The sequence below is a fragment of the Cervus elaphus genome, chromosome 25, assembly GCF_910594005.1.
Source record: "Cervus elaphus chromosome 25, mCerEla1.1, whole genome shotgun sequence".
NCBI lineage: Eukaryota > Metazoa > Chordata > Mammalia > Artiodactyla > Cervidae > Cervus > Cervus elaphus.
The window spans coordinates 35,679,702-35,699,940 of NC_057839.1; the positions used below are offsets into that span (position 1 = coordinate 35,679,702).

General features: G+C 38.9%; 1 protein-coding gene across 1 annotated transcript in view; it reads left to right on the top strand.

The window, feature by feature from the left end:
- Nucleotides 1-20,239, top strand: part of MROH2B (maestro heat like repeat family member 2B) — a 62,718-nt gene that overhangs the window by 3,318 nt on the left and 39,161 nt on the right. The window contains exons 2-11 of the mRNA XM_043887558.1: nt 2,858-2,881; nt 3,599-3,712; nt 5,475-5,631; nt 5,778-5,818; nt 6,449-6,590; nt 7,145-7,188; nt 12,401-12,508; nt 15,811-15,927; nt 19,166-19,273; nt 19,835-19,987. Of these exons, the coding sequence (XP_043743493.1) occupies nt 2,864-2,881; nt 3,599-3,712; nt 5,475-5,631; nt 5,778-5,818; nt 6,449-6,590; nt 7,145-7,188; nt 12,401-12,508; nt 15,811-15,927; nt 19,166-19,273; nt 19,835-19,987 (1,002 nt within the window). The 5' untranslated portion in view covers nt 2,858-2,863. The remainder of the gene's footprint in view (nt 1-2,857; nt 2,882-3,598; nt 3,713-5,474; nt 5,632-5,777; nt 5,819-6,448; nt 6,591-7,144; nt 7,189-12,400; nt 12,509-15,810; nt 15,928-19,165; nt 19,274-19,834; nt 19,988-20,239) is intronic.

Consider the following 20,239-nt stretch of genomic DNA (forward strand, 5'->3'; position numbering starts at 1 on the left):
GGACAAGAGACTTTGCAATTATGTGCCATAACTCTAATTGGTTTTCAACAATTCCAGAACATACTGTACTCCTACTGAAGCAGGCCTCTCAATTTCTCCCTCTGTCTTTCAGAGCCCAAGTTGAGGGATCATATCACTTCAATTGAAAAAGCAGTCAAAGTCGTCATGGGTGACCTCAGTATTAAAGTAAGAGAATTAATGGGGACTTTTATTTGGATAATGCTAGCTTTAGGAGTAAATGAAACGGTTTTGACTCTTTAAGGATGTGCTTATGAGACTGATTTATAAACAGCTCAGTGATCAATTCTACTTTTAAAAGAACTCCATCTTTCCCTAATAAGATAAACTCTATCAAAGTAACGTTCTGGAGCACATTCAGTTCAAGGGCTTCTCACTAGGAAAAGAAAAAAAAAAAAAGATTTTGGCCTAGAGCATGATTCTGCTATGCTAGTTAAATAGTTTAAAAATTAATTGTTAATTATAAAGATGATACTCCTTCCTCCAAAAATAATAACCCCTGAACCCTATTTTGAGCAGAGCTATCCTATTTTCCAGTCAGGGAGCATATATAGAAAGTCTTACATGCACAATAGATTTCTCAATATCTCCTGATTATCTTATTAAAGTATTCCATGTTGGAAAAGACAGAACTTTTATGGGAGAAATTTTTAAAATTAGCAATTATAGTATTATTTTATATGAAAATCATATTTTATTTGGATCAAAGCCCTGTGCAGAAGCCAATGAACAGGAGAAAATTCCCCCAAGAGGCTTTTGTCACTAATAACTATCATTAAAATAATCAAAGCTATGCAATAAATAATAATGGAGTGATTATATATAAAAACCTGACCCAGTAATTGAGCAAGCCAACTGAAGCATTGCTAGGATTTAGGGTAGAATAAAAGAGGACAAAAATTTCCAGGAAAGCGCTCACTCCTTGGGCAAATATAAGAGAGAAGGTTTACCTCTTTCTCCTCAGTTAGGGAGATTACAGAGTCCATGTGTGCAACCTTATATCTCTGCTTCCCTGTGAAAAATTGTTTTCTTCCTACCCTCCATTAAGAGACCCATTCACTGAGGAATTAGACCTGAGGTTTCTATCCTCCAGGGAAACAATCCAATAAACAAATTGAAGCCAAAGTATTAAAAAAGTTTGTGACAGGTTCATAACCGTTTATTCAAATCCATAGGACAAGACATTATTTCAGAATTTACAATTTTTCAGATTTGAAAAAAGCATTACTGTGATAGTAGCCCACAATCAAACCTATTAAGATTTCTTCAAGAAAATGTACATATATTCACACTACATAGAATGGGTAAAGATGTTGGATGACATCACCGACTCAACAGACATGAGTTTGAGCAAGCTCCAGGAGATGGTGAAGGACAGGGAAGCCTGGCATGCTAGAGTCCATAGGCTCACAAAGAGTCAGGCATGACTGAGCAACTGAATAACAACAAATAGCTTTAAAACAGTTCAGTTTGAGTTTCTCCACCAAGTTGGAACCAAATTTAAGAAACAAAATTCCAGTTTTCAGTGTCATTTAGAGTTTGAGTCTGTGGATAAGGAATTGTGGGACTTTATTTAGATGTGCCATCTTTCACTGAGGATTTTTAAAGTGAAGCAGTGTTTTAGCCTTTTCATAGGCTAAAACAGAAAAGGAAAAGGCTTTATTTGGGGAGGGGGGCTCCAAAATCACTGCAGATGGTGATTGCAGCCATGAAATTAAAAGATGCTTGCTGCTTGGAAGAAAAGCTATGACCAACCTAGACAGCATATTAAAAAGAAGAGACATTACTTTGCCAACAAAAGTCCGTCTAGTCAAAGCTATGGTTTTTCCAGCAGTCATGTATGGATGTGAAAGTGGGACTATAAAGAAGGCTGAGCGTCAAAGAACTGATGCTTTTCAACTGCGGTGTTGGAGAAGACTCTTGAGAGTGCCTTGGACTGCAAGATCAAACCTGTCAATCCTAGAGGAAATCAGTCCTGAATATTCATTGGAAGAACTAATGCTGAAGCTGAAACTCTAATACTTTGGCCACTTGATGTGAAGAATTGACTCTTTGGAAAAGACCCTGATGCTGGGAAAGATTGAAGGCAGGAGGAGAAGGGGACGACAGAGAATGAGATGGTTGAATGACATCCCCGACTCAATAGACATGAGTTTGAGTAAACTCTGGGAGTTGGTGATAGACAGGGAAGCCTGGCGTGCTGCAGTCCATGGAGTTGCAAAGAGTCAGACATGATTGAGTGACTGAACTGAATTGAACTGAGTGTTTTAGCCAGGATATGTCATGGGAACTAGAGAGAGTTTGGTTAAAGAGAGCTTTGCTAGTGACACTTAAATCATAACCTTATAGATTACTTCCTGCCCCAACAGGGGGTAATTGTTGTTGTTGTTTAGTTGGTCAGTCATGTCGGACTCTTTTGCAATCCCAGGAACTGTAGCCCACCAGGTTCCTCCATCCATGGGATTCCCAGGCAAGAATACTGGAATGGGTTGCCATTTCCTTCTCCAGGGGATCTTCCTGACTCAAGGATCAAACCTGGGGTCTGCTGGTTGGCAAGCAAATTCTTTACCATTGAGCCACCTGGGAAGCCCCCTCTATTACAGTAATATCATTCAACTTATAGGTTGTTTTTTTTTAAGATTCCCACTGAATGATCCATAAAGGTTACAGAATAGGAGTATCTAAATTTCCATTCTGCCCAAAGAAATTAAATATTGTGAATGCATTTTCCCTACTCTAGGTGAGGAACTCCACCCTCCTCCTCATCCAAACCATGTGTGAAAAATGCTACATTGAAGCCCGGGAAGGCTGGCCACTGATTGACTACATCTTCACCCAGTTTTCAATGTCCAGCAAGAATCTGGTACGAAGAGGGTGCCGTTTTGAGTGCTGCTCTGCAACAAGTGCAGTTGACGCAACTGGATTTTTAAAAATACCTGCAGTTCAATTTAGTAACTGAAGTCATATTTAAGCTTTATCACTTTTATTAATAAATTTTTCAGCATCTAGTGTTCTCGGTCCCCTTCCACTGATACCATTTCTAACTTATCATAAATGCTAAATAGGTTAAATCACAGTTTTCGCTACAGAGGAGGCAACCTGGCCTCCAAGGCTGGGGGCTGGTTTGGAGAGAGGCAGAGAAAGTGAATTGTTTCTAGAAAATGAAACATCCATACTTGTTACACTGGTTCCTTTGGATGAAGAGCCTGAAAAAGACGTGTCTAAGATCTCAGTGATCATACAACCTCACTGCAAGTGAAATTGCAGTCCACTTCACAGGAAGTAGTGGAAATTTTTGTCCCAGAGAAAAATGGGGAAAGGCCTGAGTAGAAAGGGGGTAATTGAAGTTCACAATGTTTGTTTTTCTATGAAAAAAGCCAGAGGCATCTTTGTCTCCCCATTCCTCCAAAGAGCACTTAAAAGCAGGGATTAGATACTGGAGACCAAGGTCACTGGGTTCCTCAAGCCCTTTAAGTTGAATGACTTTATCCTCTAGCCCAGAGACTAAGAACACACCCCAGGTCAGAGGAGACCAACAACAAGGATTATTAACAAGGCACCTGCTTCATCTTTCTTAAAGGAGAAACCAATAAAACCTAACTCCCAGGAGACTGAAAAGGGAGAGACATCTATCCGAGAAATAAGCCTGGAGGTCTTAAAAACCCTGGACCCACTGGTCATTGGAATGCCTCAGGTAAGGAGTCTTCTGTCACCACTCATTGTTCCTTTGATCACCTTTCTAAAGCTCTGTCCATTTAGGAGTAAAGAAGTTGGTACTCCATCTGTCATCAGCTTTTTGATGCTCTGGCCAGAGAAATTATGTGAGAATATTCAAGGCCAGCAAATAATGGTTTCTCAAAAACAGGTACTAAATTAGCTACATACTCTTTTATATCTGGAGGCAAATGGCAGTTTATAAGCATCTTAATATATTATTTCTCTTCTTCCCCCAGTGTATTTAGACATATTGTCAAGTAGTAATGCAGTGAATGCTAAACTTACCCCCACTTACCTGGGAAGGTGTTAAAAACACACATTCTCAGACCTCAGTTGAGGTCTAAAATAACCTGAACCTCAGGAACTTTGAGATCTGCTTTTTGCTTAAGAAAAACAACCTGGGAAAGAATTTCATGGCCAGAAATATATGGCACAGAAGACAATCTACAGACCAATTTAAGTGAATCAGAGGCTTTAGCTAGGATGGTATTTTAAGGTGTGATTGTAGATTATCTGCAATATTTATTTAAAATGCAGATTTCCAGGTCACATGCCAGACCTCAATGAGTCAGCATATCTGGGCATGGGGCCCATGAGTCAGCATGCAAATAAGTTCCAACATTTCTGATGCATATTAAAGTTTGGGAAATTTCTGATATAGTAGTAAATGATGAAAAAGTAGTCTAGAGGCAGAATCATAAACGGTCTGAAATGCTAAATTCCTACCTTGTCCTTGATGAGCCGCTGGAAATTTTAAGCAAGGGCTAAACATTTGATAACTATAGGAAGTCAGTGAATTGACATGAGTAGTCTAAGCACAGAGATTATGTATAAGATGAGATAAGATTCATAGGGACTGTATATGGGTCATAAAAGTAGGAAGGGAAATATGGAAGGGCGTGAGAAATCTTATAATGAAAGAGAGGTCTGGGCTTGGTGATTCAATGAGGTTTCCTGAGTGGCACTAGTGGTAAAAAAAAAAAACCCACCTGCCAGTGCAAGAGATGTAAGTGACTTGGATTTGATCCCTGGGTCAGGAAGCTCCCTTGGAGGAGGGCATGGCAACCCACTCCAGTATTCTTGCCAGGAGAATCCCATGGACAGAGGAGTCTGGCAGGCTACAGTCCATGGGGTCAAAAATAGTCAGATATGACTGAAGCAACTTAGCATGTTGGTGATTAAATACAGATGGCAAGACAAAGGGCAGGGTCCAAGTTGATACCTAGGTTTCCATTAGCACATGAGCCATATTCAAGTTTTCCGAGGGATGTGAAACACGCAGACTACAGAAGTTAGAACCTGGAGCACAGACAGCAACAACAGTCCATTTGCTATCCATTCCCAATCTTTCTCACTTTGGAGAGTTCCACTCCAGTCTTGGAGCTTGAAGACATATATGGGGCATTTTTGGTTGTCATATTGACGAGGGGCTTAATGGCACCTGGTGAGTGGAGCCTGGCGCTTCCTGCAGTGACCCACGTTGAAGAGTTGTCCTGTCCCAGATTCCAGCAGCAACCCCATGGAGAAACACTGACTAACACTCATGGCAAGTAGCACCTGAAAATGAATGTGCTCAGCAGAGACTGGATTTCATGATTTCATTTTGATCTGGCCCGAAGAGCAAAATAATAACAAGTGAGAGGAAGTTTTCTAAACTAGAGGGAAACACACAGTGAGGACCAAGGAGGAATAATGGAAAAGAACAAGCAGCACTTGCATCTTGCCTTTGTTTTCCACAGGTGCTATGGCCCAGAATCCTGACTTTCGTGGTACCTGCGGAATATACGGGAACACTGGAATACCTGTTTAATATCATCAGGATTCTGTTTATGGCAGAGGAAAGAAAGAAGAATAATGCCAAAGAGTCAACAGCACTTGTCATCTCTACAGGAGCTGGTTTGTACATTCAAAAACAAAGCAAAACATTTCTCTTATGAGAGACTCGTTTCCTGAAGGGCTACAGGGCTTCGCTGGTACACCCAACCCCAATCTGAATTTTTCTAGCCCCCATAACAGTAATGAAAATTGCTTTCTCTTTCTAGTGAAACTTCCCTCACCACAACAGCTACTGGCCAGACTTCTGGTGAGTGAGTTATGAAAAACCAGGGTGGGATCAAGTTAAACCAATGCAGATATTTCCAGTTCCAAATAAATGATAGTAAAAGTGACAAAGATACTCCAAACCAAAAGAAACACTAAAACAGCATAATAAATATTCTGCTATATTAATGATACTCATGAAAATTTACTCCTGGCAAGATTATCTCCTCATTCTGAAATGTTTGTTAAAACTTCATTTATGATTTTTAAATAAGCATAAACTGAATCTGATCCATAAGAACGATTCAAGCAAATTGCATATCTGTTGTTTAGATTTCTCTCTCTCCTTTTGGCCACATATGTGTCATTTATTCCAGCTGTATCTCCACATGCCCTTATTTAATTCACAGATATATCTGTTAGTACATTTCATTTACTTTCAGTTGATGCCTTCCATATACTTTTTCACCTTTATCCACAGAAAAAAATCAGACAGATGGATGTCTAAGTATTTAGCTTTGCTCTAGAATAAGTAAGAACAGACTGTGATGGTCTGTTAAAAGATTATCTAATGAAGGATTCTAGGGAATCCAGAACAATGATTAAAAGGAAAAGCTCGGTGAGCCTTTTAAATACCCCTGAGTTGATCAGTAATTTTTCTTCCATCCTCCAGGTAATATCTATGCTCGCTAGTGTGGGGAAATTGCGTGGGGCTGGTGCAATAGGACTGTTGAAGATATTGCCTGAGATAATTCACCCAAATTTAGTAGAGCTGTGGAAAACACGCATACCTGAACTTCTACAGCCTTTGGAAGGTACAAGTGCATGGGATCAGGCCTTATTCAAGGAGGCAAGAGCGCAAAGAACAAGGCAGCCCTCTGTGTCTTAAGCCATGAGTGTTCATCTTAGACAATAAAAGCAGTGAAATTTATATACAAGGTGGACAGCTCTGTTTTGTCCTAGACGCCTCAGGTTCTAGTTCTCTACCAAATACTTATACTGTAAGAAGGCCAAGTGGGTTTATACTTAGCAAGAACTTTTACTTGTGATCTGGTCTTTTTCTTGTATCTAGAGAAGTTTTCTTTTGGTATTATTCTGAAATGTTATTATTCATCTATGCTAGAATATTAAAATACTATCATTCAGTAAGTATTGTTGAAATTGGCAAAAAGCCTGGATTTTTAGCATGAACTAGCAATTTAAGATTGCTAACATAGTAATTTTAATCTGAAATAACCATCCTGTGTAGGGAGAAAACTGAAATTGGAACACTAGCATCCAGTGGGAACCTGGCAAGGGAGAAGTACATCTTGAATTTTCCCTTTTTTTTTTTTTTTTTTGCCCTTATTGCATCAATTTCTATTTCTAGGAAAGAATACTAGTATCGTGCTGTGGGAGACCATGCTGCTTCAGGTAAAGATGGCTCCCAGACCAACTGTTGATGATGGGGTGACGAAACCACCTAAAATTACTCACCTTGACCAGAAAGAATTAGATTCCCAAGGGCAGGAAACAGGATTTCCTTTTCTTGAGAGAATTGTTAGACTATTGTGATCATGTCAGCATTGTGCTCTTTAAATGACCATAATTTGAACAACAATCTTTAGTCTTCAGTTTGGTTCAGAATTCAGGACAGTTTTGAAGATTTCACTTACTAATATTTTTCTCCCTGTTTCTTAAATCTTCTCTAATTTTCAAGTTTTCTCCTCTCCTTGCAATTGCATTCTTTCACCCTTCATATAGAGAAACAGAAATTAACGTAATTTCCACTTCTTTGCTCCTAAATACGACTCCATTTCCTCCTATATCTGCTTCTCATTATCTTTTTCCTGATGTCTAAACACCAAAAGGCCACATTGCACCCCTTCTCCAGAAAAGAATCTTACTCTCATCCATAACTTTTTGGACTTTGACAGCCAACAGTGCCACAATGTCAAATCCCCATAACTGTAAGATAGGACTTACAGATAGGACTTGGACATTAGCATTACAAACAGCACATTGATTTTAGGAGTTCACAGGAGATCAATGAGCCCACAGTCAGGAAGCTTTTAATCCAACAGAGCTTCAGTTCATAAACCACCCATATAAAAATTAACTATGGTTTCCTTATTTTTTTATTGAATTTATTGATTTACTGCTGTACAGCAAAGTGATTCTGTTATACATACCCATGTATATACATATACATTCTTTATTAATATTCTTTTCCATTATGGTTAATCATAGGATATCGAACATAGTTCTCTGTGCTATACAGTAGGACCTTGTTGTTTATCCATTCTATATATAAAAGCTTACATTTGCTAATCCCAACCTCCCATTCCATCCTTTCCCTCTCCCCATCTCCCTTGGCAACCACCAGTCTGGTCTCCATGTCCAAGAGTCTGTTTCTATTTCATAAATTTTCACTTGTGTCGTAGTTTAGATTTCACGTATAAGTGATACCATATGATATTTGTCTTTTTCTGATTTACTTCACTTAGTATGATAATCTCTACTTGCATCCATCTTGCTGTAAATGGCATTACTTTGTTTTTTTTTTTTTTGTGTGGCTGAGTAGTATTTCATTGTATATATGTACCACATCTTCTTTATCCATTCATGTATCTGTGGACACTTAGATGGCTTCTGTGTCCTGGCTATTGTGAACAGTGCTGCTATGAACATAGAGCTGCAAGTATCTCTTTGCATTATAGCTTTGTTCAGGAGCAGGCTTACTAGATCATATAGCAATTCTATTTTTGTATTTTCTGAGGACCCTCCATACTGTTTTCCACAGGGGCTGTACCAACTTACATTCTCACCAAGAATGTAAGAAGTTTCCCTTTTCTCCACACCCTCCCTAGCATTTGTTATTTGTAGACTATTTAAAGATGACCATTCTAATCAGTGTGAAGTAGTACCTCATTGTAGTTTGTTTTCATTTGGGGGCAGTTTTGAGGGGGTATATTTACTACCATTTATTACAAAATAGGTGTATTTTGAAAAGTAAGCTAAGCGTATTTTTCTTTAGGTAGATATACTCCTAAGTATTTTATTCTTTTTGTTGCAATGGTGAATGGTATTGTTTCCTTAATTTCTCTTTCTGTTTTTTCATTGTTAGTGTATAGGAATGCAAGGGATTTCTGTGTGTTAATTTTATATCCTGCAACTTTACTATATTCATTGATTAGCTCTAGTAATTTTCTGGTAGAGTCTTTAGGGTCTTCTATATAGAGGATCATGTCATCTGCAAACAGTGAGAGTTTTACTTCTTCTTTTCCTATCTGGATTCCTTTTACTTCTTTGTCTGCTCTGATTGCTGTGGCCAGAACTTCCAACACTATGTTGAATAGTAGTGGTGAGAGTGGGCACCCTTGTCTTGTTCCTGATTTCAGGGGAAATGCTTTCAATTTTTCACCATTGAGGGTGATGCTTGCTGTGGGTTTGTCATATATAGCTTTTATTATGTTGAGGTATGTTCCTTCTATTCCTGCTTTTTGGAGAGTTTTAATCATAAATGAGTGTTGAATTTTGTCAAAGGCTTTCTCTGCATCTATTGAGATAATCATATGGTTTTTATCTTTCAATTTGTTAATGTGGTGTATTACATTGATTGATTTGCAGATATTAAAGAATCCTTGCATTCCTGTGATAAAGCCCACTTGGTCATGGTGTATGATTTTTTTAATATGTTGTTGGATTCTGTTTGCTAGAATTTTGTTAAGGATTTTTGCATCTATGTTCATCAGTGATATTGGCCTGTAGTTTTCTTTTTTTGTGGCATCTTTGTCTGGTTTTGGAATTAGGGTGATGGTGGCCTCATAGAATGAGTTTGGAAGCTTACCTTCATCTGAAATTTTCTGGAAGAGTTTGAGTAAGATAGGTGTTAGCTCTTCTCTAAATTTTTGGTAGAATTCAGCTGTGAAGCCATCTGGTCCTGGGCTTTTGTTTGCTGGCAGATTTTTGATGACAGTTTCGATTTCCTTGCTTGTGATGGGTCTGTTAAGATCTTCTATTTCTTCCTGGTTCAGTTTTGGAAAGTTATACTTTTCTAAGAATTTGTCCATTTCATCCAAGTTGTCCATTTTATTGGCATAGAGCTGCTGGTAGTAGTCTCTTACGATCCTTTGTATTTCAGTGTTGTCTGTTGTGATCTCTCCATTTTCATTTCTAATTTTGTTAATTTGGTTTTTCTCTCATACATATCAAAATATGTATAGAAATGAATGAAAATGAACACACAACAACCCAAAACCTATGGGACACTGTAAAAGCAGTGCTAAGGGGAAGGTTCATAGCATTACAGGCTTACATCAAGAAACAAGAAAAAAACCAAATAAATAACCTAACTCTACACCTAAAGCAATTAGAGAAGGAAGAAATGAAGAACCCCAGAGTTAGCAGAAGGAAAGAAATCTTAAAAATCAGGGCAGAAATAAATGCAAAAGAAACTAAAGAGACCATAGCAAAAATCAACAAAGCTAAAAGCTGGTTTTTTGAAAAAATAAACAAAATTGACAAACCATTAGCAAGACTCATTAAGAAACAAAGAGAGAAAAGCTAAGCGTATTTTTAATGATTTTTAAATTTATATTTTAAAAAGTACCTGTAAAATAACTTTTTAGGATTTTGATTATAAAACTTGCTAGATTTTTTTTTTTGTATTTTAGTTTTATTGGAGTATAGTTGATTTACAATATCGTTATTAGTTTCAGGCATACAGCAAAATGACTCAATTATACATATCCATATGTTCATTCATTTTTAGATTATTTTCTCGTGTAAGTTATCACAGAATATTGGGAAGAGTTCCCTGTGCTATACTGTAGGTCCTTGTTAGTTGTGCTAAGTCACTTCAGTAGTGTCCAACTCTTTGTGACCCTATGGACTATATATAGCCTGCCAGGCTCTTCTGTCCATGGGATTTTCTAGGCAAGAACACTGGAGTGGGTTGCTGTGCCCTCCTCCAGGGAATCTTGCCAGCCCAGGAATCAAACCCACATATCTTACATCTCCTGCATTGGTGAGTGGGTCATTTACCATTAGCACCACTAGGAAGCCCCCCATGTTGGCTATCTCTCTTATATAGTAGATGCGCTCATGTTCATCCCAAGCTCCTGATTTATCCCTCCCCTTCCCATGTTTTCCCTTTTGGAACCATAAGTTTGTTTTTGATATCTCTGTTTACTTCTGTTTTATAAATAAATTCATTTGTATGTTTTTAAAAAAATTATATCTTACATAAGAGTGATATCATAAATTTTTCTTTCTCTGACTTACTTAGTATGATAATCTCTACATCCATCATGTTGCTACAAATGGCATTATTTCATTCCCTTTTATGGCTGGGTAATATTCCACAGTATATATGTACCGTATCTTTTTTATCCATTTCTCTGTTGAGGGACATTTAGAGTTGATTTGTGTTCCTCTAATAATTAGCAATGCTGAGCATCTTCATGTGAACTATAATTTCTATAAAATGTCATATTTCAGTGACCTCTCCACAGCACCTCTACCCCTAACAGCCCCCTTCTAGAGTCAGAATCTCCAAGAGGGGGTACATGACAGCTTACAGGTCTTGGTGATGCCCACAAATGAGTCTTATCCAATATGAGGTTTGAAAGCAACAGCTCTATTCTTCCTGTTCTTTAAGTCTAGAATCTATCTTCCTCCTATATTAATGCTTCTTTTATCTCTCCCTCCCTGTATCAAAATTTCTACCTTGTTTCCCCACTGCCATTTTAAAATAGCTGTTCTTACTAGGAAGGAAAGTTCCTGAAGCCTTGAGAAATTGTTTTTCCTTCCTCCTATCTTGAGTATACTTCTTGGCTTCTTTTTCCAAAACTGTCTCCATTTGCTTTCTTCCCTTATAATGCCAAGGTTGTACAATTTTTACTTTTCAAAAGATCCATTGAATGAATTCTTATTAAGAAAATACGTTACAAACTTTTTCAATGGTTTTGACACTGTGTTCTTTCTAAGCTTAAGGTAGAGAAAACATAGGAGAAATCATAGATTTTAGAAATTGCAACGGATTTTGTCCTCCAAAAAGGCAAAAACACCTCTTCATGTATGGTTCAATGAAGAAAGACATGGGTTCAGATGACTGATTGTGGCCTTGGCTCAAAATAATTGGTGAAATGAGGAATATTTCATTATTCCAGTTGAAGTTGGCAAGTTATGCTTGTACATCTAATTGGTTCTTCAAGGCCTTTAATTCACTATTCCAAAAATGTCCCTTTTTCTTAGTATATAATAAGACAAACTAACTTTGACAAATGGAGTTTTTCCAAATCTACTGAAACCTTGAAAAATGTTAACTTCAATTTAAGTTTCAGATTAGATGAGTTTCTATTGTAAGTCTTTTGGCAATTTTTATTTAAAAGGAAAACAGAAGGTTCTTACATGGAGTTAACTTCCACTTCCTGTGGATCTGATTCTTACTGGAAATTCGGGACAGTACAGAGTATGTCTTCTAAAATAAGAAGAAAAATTTCAAAGTAATCAAGTTTTTATGGGAAAAGGAATAATCCATATAATATACATTTTATACTTCTAGAATATATTGTAACAGAAAAGTATCAAGAAAACACATTAAACAGTCACATTCTTATCTGATTTTCACCTCCTACAACAGTTGCTCAGAGAATCGTTATGGAAGATCAATGATGTAGCCTGGACCATTCAACTGAGTCGGGATTTCAACCAGCAAATGAATAGTTACAGCAACACCTCTGTTGAGAAGGTTGGTTTTTCAGCTAGAGACCGTATCTTCTAATTTATGACCAAAAATTGTGGTTCAAGTTCCAGCTGTCTGCACTACAATGCAAAAGAGGGAGAAGTGGTTAGAAAAACGCTCCCTTCTTGTTCCCCTTTATTTGACCCAAAATCACAGGGCCACAGCCTATCTGCAAGGAAAACTGCTGAGTATAGCACCTTCGAGATAAATACGTGCCTGACCAAAATTTGGAGGTTCTCTTTTATAGAAGGGAAAAAGAAATTACTGGAGCGCAAATAGCAGCCTCTTAACCATAGCACTGGTTTAATGCCAGTTTAAGTCTTGGTTTCCATTCCACTGGGCCACTCTTGTGAGGCTGGATGAGGGAAATAATCTATCTTTTTTTTTTTTTTTTAATTGAAAAAAAAAAAAACAACAGAGCACTCAAATTTACATTTTTTACAAATTTACAAATTTTCATTCCTCTCTCTATACGTGACCTCTACCAAACCCTCCACACTGTAACTGTCCATTACAAACGGAGTTTGAATCCAGCTTCCACTACTTAACTACTAATGCAGCTTTTGGTAAAATTTTTAACCTTTTCGGAGCCTCAGTATACTTACCAATAAGATGGAAATTTTTATCTCTCTCTGAGGACTGTATTGTTATAAGGGTTCAATGAGATAAAGTATATAAAGACCCTAGTGAAGTGTCTGGCACATGGCATGTGTTCAATAAAAAGTAGATTGTGGTGATCACTGTGGTTATATCATTCCGAAATTTTTTGCCCCTGGAAAAACATTTCCTCAGTTATTAAGTGTTCCCAGTATTGAGTGTCTCTTCCCACAAACCCTTTATTATCAACCTACAACTCTCCTACATCATTTTCAAATCCTAAATTTTTTCCTGGAAAAAAACATTTCCTAAATCATTGTGTTCCCAGGATTAGGTATCTCTTTCCACAAATTCTTTATTAGCAACCTGCAACTCTTCTATGTAATTTTCAGAATTCCCCTCATTGATTGACTCTCTAATTTGGTACCGAGTACTGATTCTCCAAATTGGCCTACCCGGCCTGCAGACACACCCATCAGGAAGATTTGGTGAGCAGTGCCTCATCTTCTTATACACAAACAGCCTTGTGCATTATGTAATACCATTCATCCAATGGCTTATGTAATACCACTCATCCAATGGCTCCCAAACCCACAAGATTAGTCCAAGATAATGGTGGTGAGAGTAGACAGAACAATTGAAGCAACAAGGTGCCTCGATGGCTCTCAACTGTTGTGCCTAATACCAGAAAAGTAGGAGTGTACCAAGTAGATTTAAAAGCATGACAAACTATCCTTAGTGGCTTAAAATAATGGGCACCTAAAAAGCTTTTGATTTTGCAGGTTAACAGTTTGGGTTGGACTCAATTGGTAAGTCTTCTGATCTCAACTAGCCTCACTGGGGTGTACTGGGGATTGGCTGGTCTGGGATGATCTTATTTAGGACAGCTTGTTTCTATTCCTTGCAGTCCCTCATCCTCCAGCAGGCTATCGGGGGCTTGCTCTCATGGTGGTGGCAATGATGTGTGCAAGATCCTTGAGGTCTAAGCTCAAAAGGGGCATACTATCACTTCTACCACATTCCAGTGACAAAAGCAAATTGCAAGGCAAGCCCAGATGCAAAGAATGGAGAAATAGACTTGTCTTGATAGGAATCGCAAATTTCCATAGCAGGGAAGCATGGATAGAAGTGAAATAGAAAGAGTATGGCTATTTTATGGTCAACCACAATTTCCCCCCAATTCGGGCTTTCTGATTTCTGGGATTCCTAACTAAGTCCCCAGTGTGTGAATGCATTATTCATTTAATCGGACAAAATTCAGCAGATAAGCAGAAGTACTGGGAGGCACTGAAGCTATATTATAATATAATATATTTTGCTCCTTCATCAAATCAATATTGCTGCAGCACAAGATTTTCCCAACTCTTTCCTGCCCTTCTCCCAAGATGAAGCTAAATAGACTCTAGCAGCTTTGGCCCTACTTAGGGGATCTTTTGCCTAGACAACTGAGAATGAGTGGATGCTTCCTCATCAGATTCTTACTCTGATCAAGTCTACTCTTTCTCTGTTCCATCTGTTTTATAGCCTTATGGTCCCCTCTCATCCCAAAGCAGATTAATCTGTATAATTTCTCCTGAATGTACTAATTTGACTTTATCTGTTACTCCTAGATTTTCCATTCCTCCTGTGCCATAGATCCTTTCTGATCACTAATGACCACTCAATAGCTACAATCCTTTGAGCTCTGCAGAGTTTTTGGAGTGGACTTCCAACTGGCCACTTTTCTCTCCTTTCTGTAACAAGATGGACATTCTAAATTAAAAGATGCCAATCTGGTATTAAGTTGCAATATATACCTGCATGTTCATACACCTATTTACAGCCAGGCATGTGCTATAATTTTCAAACACAAGCTACTGCAGGGCTGTCCCATGTCCCTAGTCTAATAACTCTACATGGCCTCCAGTGAAAGATGACTGGAAGCAATGTCTGTTCTATTTGCCTTTTCTCCATCCCAACACTACAGAGGTGCCCAGCGTAGGGCTGACATAATGAACCCAACATTCTCGCCACCTCTAGAGGTGGTGGAAGCCACAGAATGATTCCTGACATGCTCTTCATCACTGTTCCTCCATTGGGAGCTTTCATTCCCCAATTTACTCAGTGTTCATTACTGAAGACACAATGTGTATGTGAAAGTTCTTATGTGACTTTTTTGCTTCATTCCTAACACCATTCTGACAGCACTTCTGGAGAGAGAGAATGGTAGAGAACCCACGGTATTATTTTCAAAACTACTGTTAAATCTCTTAAACTATAAACCAAGTCAATATACTGTGAAGTCTGAAAATATCAGATGACATTGCCTTCAAAATAACCCAAATTTTCATTGAGCATGTTTATTCAATAAGCACTTATTAACACTTATTTGTACATAGCAGATAATCAGTAAAAACCTCTGCTACCAAGAACTGAAATTCTGAGCGTAGAGACAATAAGAAAATTAAAAATCACAGTAGGTAATAAAAGGTATCATATGATGGCAGGGCATACAGCAGAGGAAGGCAGGAGAACACAGGCAGAGGACAGAACCTGTGGGGAGGGAACACTTTGAAGAAGGAACAGTACATGAAAGTGCTTGATAAGTAAGCAGTCCTAAGTCAACTCAATGCCTTTTTTTTTTTTTTGAAGGACTGTTTTTACTCTTTCTACTTTTTATCAGTCTTGCTTTCCAACTTTTAACATTCTGTTGCTTGTCCTTTGTTTTCCAGAAATTTCTTTGGAAAGCCTTGGGAACCACCTTAGCATCCTGCCAAGATGTGGACTTTGTAAGCTCACAGATTAAGGAATTTCTGGCTGCTCCCCACCCACTGGGGGACCAACGACAGGTGGGACCACTTTTTCTCAATTTCCTCTCGTGACAATGATAAGGAATTCCCTCTGGAAGACCTCTGGCAGTTCTTACATTAATATTTTGTTTATCCACAATTATCCATGCATACATTCAAAACAGTCCAACAGAATTTTTCAGAAAAATGAGGCTTCCCTATTTATTATTATTTTTAGAGTATAATTGCTTTACAATGTGTTATTTTCTGCTCTACAACAGCGTGAACCAACTGTATGTATTCATGTATACCCTCCCTCTTGAGCCTCCCTCTCACCCGCTGTTCTGCCCGGGCTGAGCTCCCTGTGTTTGTTTTACAGCAGCTTCCTACTAACTATGTATTTTACACATCGTAGTATATATTCATATGTCAATGCTACTCTCCCAACTCATCCCACCCCATTTCCCCCCAGGGTCCACATGTCTGTTCTTTACATCTGCGTTTTCCGTTTCTGTTCTGCAAATAGGTTCCTCTGTACCATTTTTCTAGATTCCAAATATATGCAATATCTGTTTTTCTCTTTCTGACTTACTTTACTCTGTAGACAGACTCTAGGTCCATCCACGTCACTACAAATGACCCAATTTCATTGCTTTTTATGGCTGAGTAATATCCCATCATATATATGTACCACATCTTCTTTATCCATTCATCTGTTGATGGACATTTAGGTTGAGGCTTCCCTATTTAAAAATCGGTGCTTCATTATCTAATCAGATTTGTGAAAATAGTGAAAAATGAATTTCAGTCACTCTTACTCAATAAGAGTATTTTAAAAATATTTTGACCTTGGCTTTGTAACATAAGGGTATGATTGTAAGTATCAAAATCATTAAACGTGTAAGCTGAAAGTAAAGGTATGTATCATTGGTTTTCCTCCTAGAGAAAATATAAGTATAACCTGGAGAGCTTTGGCAAATAGCTTTTGCCTATTCCCTACCCTAGTCAAAGCTGGAGAGCATATGTGAATGTGGAAGAAATGGAAAATGTCTGTTTAAGAAAAGAAACCACTCAGGAATAAAGACCTGCTAGTAAAAAATAAATTATCATAGTCTGTCTTTTTATATACCCTTCTCAGAAATTCTCAGGTGTTTAGGGTCCTTGCCCCATTGTAAATAGCTAGAAAACACTATACTTACTGAACTTTTAAAGCTGACTTTAATTCTTGTTAGTTATTTTTTCCATCTCGGATATTCAGCCTTCAAATATTTCTCACTGACATTATTCCTAGCACCATTATTTCCATTCTAGTTGCCCTTTTAGTTCTGCTCTGGGCTAGGAAACAACTAAGTTTATTTTAGATCCAAGCATACCATATGGCCATCATCCAAAGTCTGAGGGATTCACAAACCTTAGAAGATGAACTTTGTGACATCCACTTAAGCTTCTCAAATGCCTCTTTTACTTAACTTTGCTTCAAGTTCTTGAGTGTATCCTGCACACTCAAATCACTTAGCAAATGGCCTCTGGGTGGTCAGGAGTTAACGCATAACTCTCCAGGCCTCACTGAGCAGCTGACCTTCCTTCTCCTAACAGTGACTCTCTCACTCAGGTGACACCCAGGCTCTGATTCTGATGTCAGACCAGCTGGATTCAAATCCTGCCTCCACAACACATTGCCTGCATCCCTCAAGTTTCTCCAAATAAAATAAAGGAAAATAGACTCCTCAAAGTTCTTTTTCATAGAAAATGCTTAGTAAGCAGTTTCAGGTGAGACGATCTGAAATGACAACTGTGAGGAACTGGAGAGAGAAAATAGATTAAAGAAGACAAATAAGATATGTGTGCAGATTTGAGGGCCTCTTGAGGAGTTGAAATCATCTTATCCTCCAGCAGTTTTCTCAGTGGTGTCATTTTTTTTTCCCAGCAAATGAGGTATACAGATAGGTGATAGACAAGATTGAGAGTCAGATTTATCCAGGGCCTGGGGTTTGCCAGACTCACATGATAGAAAGGCAGTGGGACATAGGTCAGAGTTGGAAAGTTGGGGAGGGAGTTAAGAAGTTAGGGAGATGGGTCAGGAGAGGAGAAACTCAGAGCACTGTGGGGTGAGAGGACCCAGAGATGGAAAAATACAGAGGTTTACACCTTGGGATATAAAGGAACCAAGGAACCATGACCAAGGAACACAGAGACGCCAGGCCACCAGCCTTTAAACGTTTCTTCCAAGCATCTCCTGGTAGTAGAGGGTGTAAGACCTGATATCTAAGAACAGTGCTGGTTGAGAGCTTGATGACAGAAGTCTAGTGCCTGGATTCTCATGCTGGCTTTAGCAGGGTTATGCAACCAAATGAAGCAAATCAGGACTCATGAACAAACTGGCATGAAAGTACAGTGGTGAAGTGAGCCTGAAGCAAGAGAGGTGGAATGTGGGCAAGGGGGAACTATGAACACAGACTGTGAAACAGGAGCTTTCAACATTTTAACCACCTAAGGGCGAAGTTAACCTTGGGCTTCCCTGCTGGCTCAGACAGTAAAACATCTGCCTGCAATGCAGGAGAGCTGGGTTGTATACCTGGGTCAGGAAGATCCCCTGAAGAAAGAAATGGAAACCCACTCAAGTATTCTTGCCTGGGCAATCACATGGACAGAGGAACCTGGAGGGCTATAGTCCACGGGGTCACAAAGAGTTAGACAGGACTGAGCAACTAACACTTTCACTTTTCAAGGAAAAGTTTCAGCAGGAGAGTGATCCTGTAGAAATTATAGTCAACTCCAGCTCAAGAAAACCTCCACTTGCTTCCCACTGGTCTAAGATTAAAAATCCAAAGTATTGAGTGTGGCCTAAAAGACCCTACTCAGACCACCCCCCACTTTCCTCATCTTGCACTTCTTTGTTCCATCTGCCCTCCTTGGTCCTGTCCTCAGGACCTTTGCACTTACTCTCTCTGTTTGGAACTCTCATATCCAGGAAGTCCATTGGCTCACTCTCTTGCTTATTTCAGGGCTCTTCTCCATGTCACCCTTTTATTGACAACTTCTCTGGCTACTCTATTTGTATTGCCAACTCCCCCAACTTGCAGAAGCTACCCTTTTTTCTTCTTTTCTTACAGCACTTATCACCATTTGACATACTATATATTTATATGCTTACTGGATTTACATATTCACTTTATCTCACTTCCTTGTGACTTCCCCTGGTTTTACACTCAAGAGTTTGGTGTGTTCTGTTGACTCCTATTTCTCCAGTACCTAGAGTTCCTGATGCATCAAAATGCCCTGTTTTTTCTGATTTTAGGGAATAGCATCTATCTTAGGATACTGTGCTGAGAAACACTTTGAAGTTGTCTTAAAAGTTCTTAAAACATTCCAAGATCGGGAAAAGTTTTTCATGAATCGATGTAAGGTAAAAAAAAAAAAAAATCCGTCTCCTCCAAAGCCCTTGGTCATTGCAAAGGCAAGTGACACTGACTCCATCAGTGAACATCCTTTCTCCATATCATACTTGCTCCCATCCCCAGGTCTTTATATCAGGTTGGAACCATCTGAGCCCAAGCCCTGTAGAATGACCAGCTAGATAACAAGTCTCCTCCATTTGCTGTCACTCATGCTGACCTGGGAGGACCTGAGGAGCTCTGTGTGTGTCTAGTTTTGTCCCTCTACTGGCTCGTCAGGCCTCATGGACAGTTTCCATTGCATACACTCTGCTTCCCCTAAAGAAGAGGAATAAATGAGTAAAAATGAATGCAAGCCCTCTCACAAGTACCTCTATTAAAGCCTGGTAGATCCACCACACCGTCTTGGGTGTTTAAATTTATATCAGCAAGTGCATCAGCTTCAGACTCATTTTAATAATCCAAGTCCCATTTCTTAACTCCCATAGTGGCCCATAGGATTAGGAAAAATCATAAGAGGAAAAGAAACTCCTTCAGTTGTATTTTTCATGCCTCTCTTTTCTCCTCTTCAGGGTATTTTCTCTGGGAAAAAGAGCCTGAGCAAAACTGATGTCATGGTAATCTATGGAGCCGTGGCCCTCCATGCACCCAAGAGTCAACTCCTAACCAGGCTTGATCAGGACATTGTATCCCAAGTCCTGTTTCTCTACGGCCAGTGCTCTCGGGTAATAGCCAACACAGGGCCACTTCAATTTCCAAGACTGGGGTTCCCAAACATTAGAGGAGCTCAGCTCTTGGAAATCTTCATCCTCAAAGGATACAGACCAAAGGGAAGATAGGATCTGGTACATTTGGAAGATGAGAACATATTATTGTTGCTCAATCACTCAGTCATGTCCCACTCTTTGCTACCCCAGGAACTATAGCAAGCCAGCCTTCCCTGTCCTTCACCATCTCCCAGAGTTTGCTCAAACTCA